The sequence below is a fragment of the Phacochoerus africanus genome, chromosome 2 (assembly GCF_016906955.1).
Source record: "Phacochoerus africanus isolate WHEZ1 chromosome 2, ROS_Pafr_v1, whole genome shotgun sequence".
NCBI classification, from domain to species: Eukaryota; Metazoa; Chordata; class Mammalia; order Artiodactyla; family Suidae; genus Phacochoerus; species Phacochoerus africanus.
The window spans coordinates 8,551,089-8,565,359 of NC_062545.1; the positions used below are offsets into that span (position 1 = coordinate 8,551,089).

Here is a 14,271-nt window from a genome sequence, read left to right on the forward strand (position 1 = left end):
ACTGGGGTTTTTTTTTGGGGGGGGGAGTTGTCTGTTTGTTTCGGGGGGGTTGTTTTTTGGTTTTTTGTCTTTTTGCCTTTTCTAGAGCCGCTCCCTCGGCATATGGAGGTTCCCAGGCTAGGGGTCGAATTAGAGCTCTAGCCACCGGCCTACACCACAGCCACAGCGACGTGAGATCAGAGCCATGTCTGCGACCTACGCCACAGCTCATGGTAATGCCAGATCCTTAACCCACTGAGCAAGGCCAGGGATCGAACCCACAACCTCATTGTTCCTAGTTGGATTCGTTAACCACTGCGCCACGACGGGAACTCCTGTATTGTATTTTCTTCGTGGAAGAAAGTGTAAATACACTTAGCTTCAGGACAATAGGAGAGGGTACAAAAAGAATACTGTGGAGTTCCCGTTGTGGCTCAGTGGGTTAAGGAGCCAATATAGTGCCCAAGAGAAGGCCGGTCTGATCCCTGGCCTCAATCAGTGGGTTAAGGATCTGACGTTCCTGCACGCTGTGGTGTAGGTCGTAGATGCAGCTTGGATCCCAAGTTGCTGTGGTGTAGACCAGCAGCTGCAGCTCTGATTTGACCCCTAGCCCTGAAACTTGAATATGCCACATATGCACCATTTAAAAAAAAAAAAAAGGAAAGAATTCTGTGCCTCCTGGTTAACCAGAAGTTTTCTCTCTTTCCTCAAACATTTGGTGGTCCAAAGTTTTATTTTATATGTTTATTTTTCTGGGCAGATTCCGAAAGAGTTCTGCCCTTAAAAATAAAACAAAACCAAAAAGCCTATTTCATGCGCTTATTTTCTAGACCTCACATGCTCCAGAAACACCGATAAACAAAGCATCACATATCAAAGGTGGATCTGGACAGTGGACAACAGACACTGTTTTGAGAGTCTAGCCCTGCTTTGTTGTATTAAAGTCGAGCAGCTCAGAGAGACAGAGAGAGAGAGGAACGCTCTCCATTGACAAATCAGGGAGCAGGCTGGCCAGGTTCAGACTTCGTGCCCCCCTTCCCTCAAAGCCGCTGGGAAGCAAAAGAGAGCAAAGAAAAGGACAGAACTGGGTTCCAGCAGATTTGCTGTTTCGAAGCTGCTTGCTTTGCGCCTTCAGTTACCACTAGAATGTAAGAAAACCCTTAGCCCAAGGTCTTTCCCTTGAAGGACGGGCACCCGAGAAGCCTGAAAGCTTCCTTCGAATTGTTCCTGCAAAGTAGGCAGATGGACAAACAGACAGACAGACAGCAGACGTATCACAGAAAGGCATCATATTCAGTGAAAACCAAAAGGCAGTCTTTCCCCGGCCAGGCAACCCTCCCCAGAGCTTAGTTACCTGGCAAAGCTCATCTCCATCCGCTGCCCTTCAATCTGACACCCAGCAGAGCAGAAGCCGAGCAGGAAGCAAGCAGCCCTGGGTGAGCAGGAGCAGGACGCCAAGTGGAGGTGGCCTGCAAGCCGGAAAAGCCCCAAACCCCAAGAAGCCCCCCACCCGCAGCCGCCTACCGGATCCGCTCCTCCTCCACGATTTGAATCTCCCGGTCCCGGTACAGGACCTGGAGGATCGTCTCGCGTTCCGATGCCTGCAGGGAATGCAGGTTGACTTCGTGGGCCATTTCCCGGCTCCTCCTAGACCCGAGCTGAAGTTTCACTCATGGCCTTGCACTCCTGTCCGGAGGATGAGCCCGGAGCCCAGGAAGAGCCCCACGTGCTTTGGAAAACACTCCCTCTCCTATTTCATTGGCAACCGTGTGGCTCGTGGCTTTTTTTTTTTTCCCCCTTTTTAACTGTGTCACACTCCGCAGGCGAAGACTGTCCCTCGAGGCTGTCACTCGGCTGGAATGGTGGCTCATGCCACCTTCGGAGCCTCCTCACTGGGTCCTGCCACAGCCTTGGACATCCGGCTAAGTCAAAAGCATATCTTTTTTCTGAGGTTTTGCCAGAGATCGTTATAAATGATGTATGGCTTCTGCTTTGCAGAAGTCACCTCTGCTCTGTAGAGGGAACTTTTGAAGAGCAGCAAAAAGAGTATCAGTGACTTAGAGGAGCCAACCTTCCCCTTCAAGTGTTTACACGTAGCAGTAATGCTGGCTCGAAGCCCAGCCAGTTTAGAACCTGTAGAAAAGACAATGAAAATGACATGATTTTTCCCGGCTTGTGTCTCACTGCAGCATTAGCCCAGAAAAGACAAAAACGCTCTACCCAGACAGATGTTGGCCTTTTCTGCATGATGACAACGTAAGATTTTAAATGTTATTAAATTGGCCTTCTCATGTTTCTGAGAGCTTCAAACTTTCACACGTGAGTTGTTCTGATTTGAATTCTGTATCTGGAGTGAGTAGAAGCATGAACGGCAGACCTAATTGTAACAATGTGCTCAGCTACTAGCTGTGATTTTTACAATTAACTTCAAAACTCAGAAAATTTTAATCAGGGGATGTCACCACAACCTCAGTCTATCAATTATGTATCAACTGTTTAACGGTTTTCAGCGACTGCCTTACGGACGGCGTCTTGCTGCTGTTTAACCTCAGTTGGCAGGTTCTACGAATATGCCTCCTTTTTTTTTTTTTTGCCATCAGTGGCATTGGGCACACATCACCTTCCTCCCCCCAAGCAAGAAGATGGCATTGAATTGATAAAACACTGGACAGACGCATATCAATGAAAAGCAGAAAATACAGACGATCTAATCTATGTATTTTCTATAATGCTGTTTTTTCATCAAATCTATCCAAATCCCTTTGCAATAAGACTTCCTCTCAATGCTTTAGAAGCAAAACTCCCTATGTTCAGCCTCAACAGAAATCCACATTATATTATTTTGTGATCCACAGCAAATCAGTGAGTGAATGAGAGCTTAATAGAGCCCTGAGGGGTCATTCTCTTTGAGCAGAGATTCTTAATCTTTCTGTCTTAATCTTTGGTGATCTGGTGAAGTTTCTGTATTTAAACGCATGCAATAAAATACACTGGCTACAAAGGAAATAGATTATACTGAAATTTTGAAAAATTACAACACTTTGGGGTTAGTAGATGCAAAAGATGACACTTAGTATAGATGGGCGATAAGGTTCTACTGTACAGCAGAGGGACAGTTTCCAATCTCTTGGGATAGAAGATGATGGGGGATGATATGAGAAAAAGAATGTATATATATATATATATATATATATATATATATATATATATATGTATGTATAATTGGGTTATTTTGCTGTAAGCAAAAATTGGCACAACATTGTAAATCAACTATACTTACATTTAAAAATCAAAAAATTATCATACGGTCAAATAAGGGTCCACTGATGCATGAGGTCTAGCAGTGATCTAACAAGGAAGGTAATTTCAGAGTAGTCATGATTGTCAAAGATATTTTGAGATATCTACAACATACAGTGACATGACAGTATCTGTGACTTCTATTGGCAGCAATCATGAGTCCTCTTAGTTCTACTGTGGTTTGATGCCTATATTCATAATTGAAGGAAATGCTAAATTTTTGTTGCAGGTTAATGAAAATAAATATGTAAATATTTTCACATCCAAGTTCGTGGACCTGCAGGCTAAGGACCCCTGGCATAAGGGATTCTCTATTTTTTCTCTCTCTCTATTGTAAGATAAAGTCAAAACACGTGGCTCACCCAAATTGCAGAGGTTGCCTAACGGGTGGGAAAGCCCAGGAGCTGCCAAGGGATGCTCTTGGCTCTGGTCTTAAGCAAAAGTGTCCCTCAGTGCCTGCTTCCAGAAGACTTCCTGTACAGATAGTGGGAAAATGACAGTGACAAGGAGCTCCAGCCCCACCAGGGTCAAAGCCTCGTGCCTCCTCAGGCCCCCATTTCCAGCTGAACAGATGGAACCAGGCTCTGAGTCCCTGGGAAAGAAGAAAGTGATGGGAAACAGCCTGATCAAGTGCTAAGTCAGGAAGTGCCAACTGGCTACCGAATCACCAACTTCATGAGCCTATTGCTTTCGAACATGACCCTCAGTTCTTCCTGCTTTTTTCTTATTTCTCAAGTATTTTAAGTGAAGATTTTTCCACTTGGCTCAAAACACATGACCTGTGCGCTGAGCTTCCTGGGGGAGGGGGGTGGCTCCTCTGTCTGGCCCTGCTGCAGCTGGGAGGCTGGGCCAGTGCAGCACTGGGCTGGAAAGGACACCTCACTGAGGGACTCCTGGAGTACTTAGTGTTCACTCCTCTAGGTGGCTAGGGATTACCCGTGCTAGAAATACAGGATTCTGTTATTTAAACACTCCATGGTACTCGGCCAAAGCCACACCTGTGGCCTCAGTGCCCTTTGCCGTGATGAGTGGGAGCTATTCCTCCCCCTAGTGGCCATTCTGCTGGTTACAGAAAAGTGAAAATCAGTTTTTTCCAGAATCCATCCATCATCCATTCTTCCAGTAAATATTGATTAAGCACCTAACACGTGCCAGGCACTGTTCAGGTGCTTGGGGTAAAGGACTTAAGGACCGGTAATTCACAGCCTACCTGCTTCTGAGGCAGGAGGTAGATGGGCCCTGGGGCTGAGAACTGCTGGGACTCACTAGGCTGAGTACATTGGGCCTGGCTTCTCTTTGATTTGTCAAGGAGACAGTTAATGGCAGCAGCTGAGCTCTGCTATAGTAAAAAGCCAGGCCATAATAAGTTCTGCTAACCTTCCCATAAGCCTTTGCTCTGGAATCCATCTCGGCCAAAATATGCACACACATATCAGAGAGGGCGGTGGATTCAATCAGGTGTGAGAAATAAAACAAGATAATGGGTCAAAGAAAAACAAAGATCCGTAAAAACGGTCCCATATAAGTGATTTAAATCACCTCTTTGGGGCAGTCTTCATTCAGGAGGACACCCGCACCCGCACTCTTCCTTTGGGTGTGTGTTTCGGCTTTGCTTCTGCCTTAGATAAATAGACTCTCTCCCTGGGTGCTCTCCCACGTGTTGTACTGTGTCTCTAATAATAAATTTTGTATCTGCTTTTATAGTCTTTGACTTCTTGAAACACTCTTGCTTTCAGCGGAGGCAAGAATCAGGGCAACTCTGCTTTTAGCCTCTAGCCTCGAGCTGGTCTAGTTGCTAGGACTCCTGGTTTTCACCCAAGTTGCCCAGGTTCAATTCTTGAGCCGGGAATTATAATCTTGCTTCTAGCCAACACACTGCTGTCTCTCTGAGGTCACTTCTAACAAGAATATGATGTGACTCACAATAAAAGTACATGGAGGATAATTACAGGCAGAGAAACATCAATAGCCAGAGTGAAAACAGAGTGAATAGGGATAAGCTGTTTTTACCAGGAACTTGCAGTGAAGCAGTCACTGTACTTGAGTGTTAGATATATTTCTGACCTTCTTAGTAACCAAGGCAAAACAAACCCCACAAGCAAGGTGGTGTGTGCAGTTCCAATAAATCAAAAGAAAATAAGAGCATTATCAAGGTTTAAAGGGCATGGACGGAAGAGGCAGTCAACTATCTGAGCAGTGGTTGGTAGAAGATACAAAACTGTGCTTCATGTATCATTACGTTGATTTCAAATTAACAAGGACAGGGAGTTCCCATGGTGGCTCAGTGGAAATGAACCCAGCTAGTATCCATATATCCCGACAATGCAGGTTCAAGCCCTGGCCTTGCTCAGTGGGTTAAGGATCCGGCATTGCCCTGAGCTGTGGTTGTAGGTTGAAGATGTGGCTCGAACCCTGTGTGGCTGAGGCTGTGGTGTAGGCCAGCAGCTATAGCTCCAATTCAGTCCCTAGCCTGGGACCTTCCACATGCTGCATCTGTGGCCAAAAAAAAAAAAAAAAAAGGATAGAGCACCAAATTGTAATGGCAAAGCCTTTCAAATACAGGAGAAAACATGGTTCTTTCTGGTATTTCAAGGTGACACAGGGCTGAAGCTTAGAAAACTGGAGGTATGGGTGTTCAGTGTCCCTCTCTCTGGGTTTTTATTGTTGGCTTTGAGAGATATTGACTCTGGCTTCTATAAAACTTCAGTTATTCAAGCACTTGGTTGACAACTACTATGACCAAAGTATCCTATTGTTGGATTGAAATGTGCTTTTTTCTTTAGCTTGGAGGCTCTGCACCTGCCTCCAAAGCCTCTGTAAACAAGCGTGACTTTCTTTTTTTTTTTTTTTTTTTTTTGGCTTTTCACCTTTTCTAGGGCTGCTTCCCATGGCATATGGAGGTTCCCAGGCTAGGGGTCGAATTGGAGCTGTAGCTGCCGGCCTATACCAGAGCCACAGCAACGTGGGATCGGAGCCGTGTCTGCAACCTACACCACAGCTCACGGCAATGCTGGGTCCTTTACCCACTGAGCAGGGCCAGGGACCGAACCCACAACCTCATGGTTCCTAGTCGGATTCACTAACCACTGTGCCATGACGGGAACTCCAAACAAGGGTGACTTTCTGAATTGATGCAATCCATACTGCATGGAGCATCCCCCAGGATTGTTCATGCCAAGATTTAACGGAAACCTGGATGTTGTCTCTTTGCTTTCCAGTGTCCCCCTAATGTCCCACCTGGCTTGGTGGCAGAGGCATTCCACATATTTGAGCCACACATACTACATCTTACTGGACTTGTTCTGGATTTTTAATGGGGGCAGTACTATACTTCCTTCTAGAAATTTGTGGGATGTTTTTGGTTGTCACAGTGACAAAGAGACATCTTGCATTCCCCTACGAGTGTTAGCTATCTCACCAGATAATTCAACTAGGAAAAAATTAAAATTATCTGATAACAGAATTTAACTCATAGAAACACAAAGGATATTTTGCAGGGTTTTAATACATGCGGAGTTTTCTAGAATGCAACTATTGCGTAAACTGAAGGAAGACTGCACTTGGTTTCATTTAACACGTTAGTGAAAATTGTTCATAATTTCAGAAAGTTGCATCACCCAGAGATGCACTGCTTGCAGTTTGTGAATCCCTAATCCCATGTTAGTTTTCAGTCTACATTTATCAACGTCCTATTCAGTGTCATTCTATGTACACGAAGGTCTGACTACTTCACTGTGTCCTCTGATATAATTTACATATATGAGTATGTATTAAAATACTTTAATTTACTGCCCTTTTATTTCTCCTTTTATCACAGTATGATGTTGCATTATTATTGGTATTGTTATTCCTCTAAGAAAATTATACGTGGATTCCAATTCTGGACAATAAAAGGTAAACTATTTCCTGTAAAGAATGAGCACTGGGTCTTTTGGGTTTAAGAATCACAGAAATACTACACAACGGAATACTACTCAGCCATAAAAAGGAACAAAATAATGCCATTTGCAGCAACATGGATGCAACTAGAGATTCTCATATGGAGTGAAGTAAGTCAGAAAAAGGAAGACAAATACCGTATGATATCACTTATATCTGGAATCTAATATAGGGCACAAATGAGCCTATCTACAGAAAAAGAAAAAAAAAAAGCTTATGGACATGGAGAACTGACTTCTTTCTATCTGGTATTCGAGTGTCCTTTCCAGTGGTGACACTGGGTTTTAGTCATCCCTCATCACTCAGCAAATAGGTCCTTGATGTTTGGCTGGAATTGAGAGACCCAGCGAATATTGTGACATGCGGGTCTGCTCGCCAAAGCAGGAAGTGTGAACTCAAGTAGAGGAGGCAGTAAGGATAGTCAGGTGGGCCAGTGAGCAATTTTCTCAGAAAGCACCGGTCTTCAGAAATCTGGAAGGCACAGAAAAATCTGAGTCCCTTCAGAATTTGAGAAGCATACTAAAAAGAATTTTGTTTTAATGATCGCATACAGAAATTCACAACCTCATAGCTTGAACAATGAAATCTCCCAGGTCCATTCTTCTCAGATGATATTTAGTCTTTCGCACACTCAACAAATTCTTAAATTATGTAATTTTGTCCCAAGCCCCCGGAGCCAGGCTCTGGCCTCACCTGCACAGAGCCGAGACTATTCGCCTACCTCCTTTTTCAGTGGCAGTCTTGTAATTTTGTAATGGGACTGCCTTCCTTTTATGGCCTCCTACCTACTGGTCTGGTTTTATTTAGCAATGAAAACAAATAAAACCTATGCACCACAGTGCCACTCTAAAGCAAAAAGTCTCCCACAGCCATTTAGAGACGCCCTCCACAGCAAGTCATCCCATCTCAGCATCGGTTTGGGTGTCAGACAACCTGGGATCAAACCCCAATTCGGGACTCATCTGGGTACAGCCCTAGAGCAATGGCTGGTACAAAGCAAGCAGGGCTCAGAACCAGTCCTGACTGCTCTGCGTCTGCTCCAAGCCATTTCTCTGGGATCGATATGGACACGGGCAGCAGGGGTGGAGGTTCACCCTAAACCCGGCCCAGGGCCTCCATCCTCACCTTCCCACCCTGTCTGCACCCTGCCATGCTGTGTCCCCGTGGAACTTCGCGTCCAGACGCAGAATTGGGTTGTGATGTTTAGCACGTGGGTTCAGAGCACCGATTTCACTGGCCTCCTGTGCTTGGGGCATGATGGAGACTATAAGTAGGAGCCAATGTCTGCATTCCAGAAGTTCACATTCCAACCCGAAAGGGGACATGCGAACAAATAAATTACAACCCGGTGGGATGAGTCTAAACACACACGCATCTACAGAGGAGACGGTCAGAGGAAGACGGCAACCCCTCCATGTGGAGACAGAGAAGTGGCTGGCGAGAAAGGGGGCGGTTGGGGGATGGGGGAGGAGGGGGGGAGTTGAGGGATGGAGTGGGAGGGGGAGTTGGGGGATGGGGTGGGGGGGAGTTGGGGGATGGGGGAGGGGGGGAGTTGAGGGGTGGGGGAGGAGGAGGGGAGTTGAGGGGTGGGGTGGGAGGGGGGAGTTGGGGTGGGGGGAGAGGGGGGATGGGGTGGGAGGAGGGGCAGCAGAGAAGGCGTGGGGGAGGGGTGGGAAACGCGCGGCCCGCTTTGCGGGGGGAACAAACATCCAATCACCGGCTGAGCTTTGGCCCAGCGCTTGCTTGCTTTCCTCGTCCCTGCAGCCAAGACGGACTTTGGCTTTTTAATCCGACAAGGGCGAAGCAGAGGGCGGGCGAGAAAAGGAGGACCGGAAAGGCAGCACTCTATCTGCGGGCGCGGCCCCGCGTCCTTTCCTCGGATTCTGTACCCTCTCCGAGCCGCTGGTCACCGGATCGAAGGAACAAAAGCTCCCCCCCACCCCTGCCCCGGTCTGTGAGGCCGGGGAAACGTGGCAGCTCGCCGCGCGGTGCGTGCGTGTGAACACGACCGTCCTCGCCCCCCGCCCCCGCCCCCGCCCGGGCGCCTCCGAGCCGGCATCCTCCGCTGCTGCAGGGTTTGACCACAGCCGTTTCCTTGAGAAGCCGTTTTTTTCAGAATGCAGCCACCGTGCTTTCTGCCTAGAAGGCAGGAGACAAGTTGAGTGACTACGCAGAGCTTGGGACTTTACCTGAAAAAAGGCTTTACCTCTTTTTTGCTCCTGTACTTCCCTGATGGACCGCAGCCTGGACCAGTCACAAGGACCACCAGCGCACCCGCCCAAGACAGGAGTCAACTCGGGAGCCTCTGTGTCGGTGGCTCCAAGCCCCGGCTGGGTTCAGGCTCACAGGCTTGACGGATTCCTTTTGGCAAAGCTGAGATGAATCGCCTGTGCCCATCAGGCAGTGGGACATGGAGATGAGCCTTTACAAATTCTTTGTCTCTCTGGTCACTGAACCAGAGGTGGAGTCCTGGGAGGCCAGTGACCTTGGGCCTCAGGACCCCTTGCTTGCATGGCTCAGTACCCGATTTTTTTCTTTTTTTTTTTTTGGCTTTTGAGGGCTGTACCCGTGGCACATGGAGCTTCCCAGACTAGGTGTTGAATCCAAGCTGCAGCTGCCGACCTACACCCCAGCCACAGCAAGGCCAGATCCAAGCCACACCTGCAACCTACACTGCAGCTGGAGGAAACACCAGATCCCCAACCCACTGAGCATGAGGCTAGGGATTGAGCCTGAGTCCTCATAGATACTAGTCAGGTTCATAACCTGCTAAGCCACAATGGGAACCCCGCCAGTGCTTGATTTTATATTCATTTTCTTTTTTCTTTTCTTTTTTTTAAATTTTAAGGCCCCATCTGCAGCATAAGGAAGTTCCCGGGCTAGGGGTCAAATCAGAGCTATAGCTGCCAGCCTACCCCACAGCCACAGTCACACCAGATCCGAACTGTATATTCATTTTCTTAAAGAAGTCTTCAAACGTATAAGCTTTAGGTCCCTCAATCAAACGTTGTATAAGCTTCAGGTCCCTCAAAACTCTTTCCTCAATATATGACACTGCATGTATGTGGACTTAAATCTAGAAAACTTGACACCTACCCAAGACCAGAAAAGGTAGAAAGAGCGCTTCTCCTGGAAAGGCCCCTGCCGTTCACAGTGGAGTCTACCGTGAAAGGCAGGCACCTTCTCATTCAGGTGGATATCTTGCCGCCAAAAAAAGCTCCCAAATGCCTTTTTAGAATCAAAGTTAAACACTGAAATAGAAAATCATGACATTTCAGGCTTAAACTTGACCTTTTCTCATGGAAGAGTAAAGAAATGAGAATACTATTATATTGTTATATATATGAGGTATTACTCATCTTCGTTGCTATACTTTTTTGTACCAGCTGCTACTATTTATTTAGTACCTACTCTGGGCCAGGCAGTCTGACAAGCTCTCTGCACACACTATCTCAGTCTTCATCGCCACTTTGGGGGTCAGGACACCCATTTTACAGAGGAGGAGAGTGAGACTTGGAGCAATTAAGTGATTTACCTAAAGTCACACCCTCACGTGGGTCTCTTTAACTCCAAAGCTTTATGCTTTGTTTAGGCAGCAAAGTTAAGACGTTAGAATCTTCCACTCCCTTGGCTAAATAATCTTTTTCTGCACCAAGTCTAACTTCTTAGTTGATCCTTAATGTCTAAAGCACTTTGTATATATATAGTCTCTCCTCTTGTCAAGAAATTCTGTTCAAGAGTTAAGGAAGCTGAACGGAAAGACATTGAAGTCAGACCCCAGCTAACTTAATTTTTTTTTTTTTTAATGGCCACACCTGTGGCACATGGAGGTTCCCAGACTAGGGGTCGAATCAGAGCTGCAGCTGCCGGCCTACACCACAGCCACGGCATCACCAGACCCTAAACCCACTGAGCGAGGCCAGGGATTGACCCTGCATCCTCATGGGTACTAGTTGGGTCCTTAACATGCTGAACCATAATGGGAACTCCTTAACTTTTTTTTTAATTTAAAAATTATATGCATGGTCCACCTCCAAACTAGAGATGATCGGTGATCAAAAAAAAAAAAAATCTGAATACGTGAAGGAGATTCAGAGCAAAACAGTAATAAATTGTATATGAATTTACAAACCAAAAAGGGAATCAAACAACACTCTATACCACCTTAAAAAAAAATCATACCATATAGCTTTTGGATAGTGTTTTTTTAGCTTTCTAAACTCTAAAGCACTTCTTCCATTCCATTTAAATCATTTAAAGTGTATGGTTTAAATCATACATTTAAAATCACTTAAATCCTCATTTAAAATGTATGCTATTCAATAAAATTACCAGTTATCTTTTGCCTAATTTATCGTTGCTTTTATTTTCCACCTGTCAAAGTCACTGGTTTAAGAGAAGTTATAATGACTAATCTCTACCCACCCGCATGGCTAAAACAATCTGCCAGCATGGCTGGACTGGACACTCAGCCTACCTTTGCCTCAGCTTCAATCGAGGAGAGCCGGGAGCTGGTCCAGGAGAGGGAAGTCAATTTTTCTTCGACTTAGAACCACTGACGTATTTCTCTTTCCTTCCTGTCGGGCGGGCGGGCCCTGAGTGCCTCTATGGCTACTAACCCCCGCATCACCAAGGACCTGGGGGCAAAGCCACCTGAAACCACTCCCAGGAGCTCTTGTAGGCCAACAGTTCCTGTTTTCAGCTGGAGCAAAGACCACGATGATGCTATTGCCGTGTTTCACCCCAACCAAGGAAACCCCCCAGAGATTAGAGGCTTCAAATAGTCAGAAGTTCCGACATTGGCGAGGGGCTTGTCATCGACCACAAGTGTAAATGACTAGTGTGATGACATCTCAAGGAAGAGCTGCTAACTCAAGTTGACTTAAAACAAGACAGGCAGGGACTTTGGGGGCCGGTAAATGAAGTGTAGCAGGTATACAGATTATGACACAAATCATTAGCATGGCTTGATAAATTCTCAACACCGTGAACACATCCCTAACAAGAAGCCAAACCCGTGCATCCGGGGAGCCCGTCATGGGCCTTCCAGTTACTTCCTCGGCCCCCAAAACAACACTTATCCTGACTCTCCCATCTTGCATTAGTTTTCCTGAATGTGCACTTTATGTAAATCAAATCATACAATATTAAATCTTTTGACCTGGTTTCTTTTCGTTAGCATATTTATGAGATTCATTCAATTGCATACAGGTGCAGTTTGTTCATTCTCATTTGCAGTATTGTATTTCATTGTATGACTATATCAAAAATGTGTTTATTGTACTGTTGATGGACATTTGCGTTATTCACAGTTTGGGGCTGTCATGAGAAGCGTTGCTACAAACTTTCTTGCAGAGTCTCTGGGGTGAATGTTTGCAAGTGTCTGGCGTTTATGTGCCTGGGAGTGGAATTGTTAGTCATAGGTACATGTTCAACCTTAGCAGATGCTGCCATTGGTTGAACTAATTTACATTACATTACATTACATTACATTACATTACATTACATTACAGCAGATGCTGTAGTTGTTGAACTAATTTACATCCTACCAGCAACAAGTTCCGGGGGCTCCACATCTGCCTCAACAGTTGATGCTATCTGCCTTTCTTACTTTATCCTTTCCAGTGGGTGTGTGGTGGTATCGCATTATGGTTTTAGCTTTTGTTTCCCTATGCATAAAGTAGCTGAGCAATGTGGCATCATTTTATATGTTTATCAACTGCTTGTATGTCTACTTTGACGTAGGGGCTATTCATGTCTTTTGCCTATTTAGCTATTGGGTTGTCTTTCTGTTGTTGATTGGTAGAAGTTCTTTACATATTCAGGTTATGAGTCCTTTGTCAGATATTTATATTACAGATATCTTTGCCCTCTCTGTGGTCGTGTTTTTTCATTCCCTTGGTGCGCTTTTTGGAGGACCTCAGACTCACTCTTGAAGATGAACTAGTACGAAATCTGGTTGGGAGTCGGGTAAGTCAGCTGATGATTTAGGTGCCCTGTGAGGCCTTGGGAGTCACTAGATCCCTCCCAATTCTCCCGGGCCTCAGTTTCCTCTGTCGTAAATGAGGTTCACTCTGATCCCTTTGGCTCTTCAGTTCTGAAATCTCATTCCTCTGTGGCCTGAGGATGATGTCCCAGGATGGGCAATTCCATCAGATGAAGAGCAGGGATGGACCTGATTTCAGAGAGATGGCAGTGAGTGATGGCCTGAAGCGAGATCTTAATTCTCTGCTCAGAAATCAAACCTGGGCAGCTTGGGTGAAGACCAGGAGTCCTAGACACTAGACCAGCTAGAGGATGCAAGCAGAGTCGCCCTAATTCTTGCCTCCACTGAAAGCAAGAATGTTTCAAGAAGGCAAAGACTATGAAATCGGGTACAATGGTTATTATTAGAGATACAGTACAACATGTGGGAGAGGACACAGGGAGATAGTCTATTTATCTAAGGCAGAAGCAAAGCTGTAACACACACCCAAAGGAAGAGTGCAGGTGCAGGCGTCCACCTGAATGAGGAGCAGGCAGAGAGGGGATTTAAATCGCTTATATAGGAGTTCGTGTTGTGGAGCAGCGGAACCAAATCCGACTGGCATCCATGAGGAAGTGGATTCGATCCCTGGCCTTGCTTAGTGGGCTAAGGATCCGGCATTGCCGTGAGCTGTGGTGTAGGTTGCAGATGCAGCTTGGATCTGGCGTTGCTGTGGCTGTGGTGGAGGCTGGCAGCTGTAGCTCCGATTCAACCCCTACCCTGGGAAATTCCATGTGCCACAGATGTGGCCCTGAAAAAATTAAAAAAAAATTTTTTTAATTGCTTATATAGGACAGCTCTTCCGGTTCTTTGTTTTCCTTTGGCCAATCATCTGGCTTTATTTCTCACACAGATGAGCCCCAGGGCCTTTCCCAATATATGTGCACATCTTTGGACCAAGATGGAGTCCAGAGCAAGGGCTTAAAGGAAGGCTAGCAGGACTTATTATGGCCTGGTACCCCCTCCTTTTTGGACCCCTAGGAGTCCTCCATGCATGTGTAACTGGGGAGAGCTCCTTGACCCCAGCA

At 46.0% G+C, this 14,271-nt stretch overlaps 1 protein-coding gene across 6 annotated transcripts in view; it reads right to left on the reverse strand.

Moving 5' to 3' along the window:
• The window catches only part of SYTL3 (synaptotagmin like 3), a 92,801-nt gene extending 80,974 nt beyond the window's left edge, over positions 1-11,827 (reverse strand). For 4 of the 6 annotated variants that reach the window (XM_047769828.1, XM_047769826.1, XM_047769827.1 and 1 more), the window contains exons 1-2: positions 11,696-11,827; positions 1,504-2,112 (exon numbers count right to left, since the gene is read on the reverse strand). In XM_047769828.1, the coding sequence (XP_047625784.1) occupies positions 1,504-1,613 (110 nt within the window). In that variant the 5' untranslated portion in view covers positions 1,614-2,112; positions 11,696-11,827. Of the gene's footprint in view, positions 1-1,503; positions 2,113-3,641; positions 3,754-9,424; positions 9,756-11,695 lie in introns of those variants that run through there. The other 2 variants (XM_047769824.1, XM_047769825.1) reach the window with 2 other exon arrangements.
• Between the last annotated feature and the right edge of the window lie 2,444 nt (positions 11,828-14,271).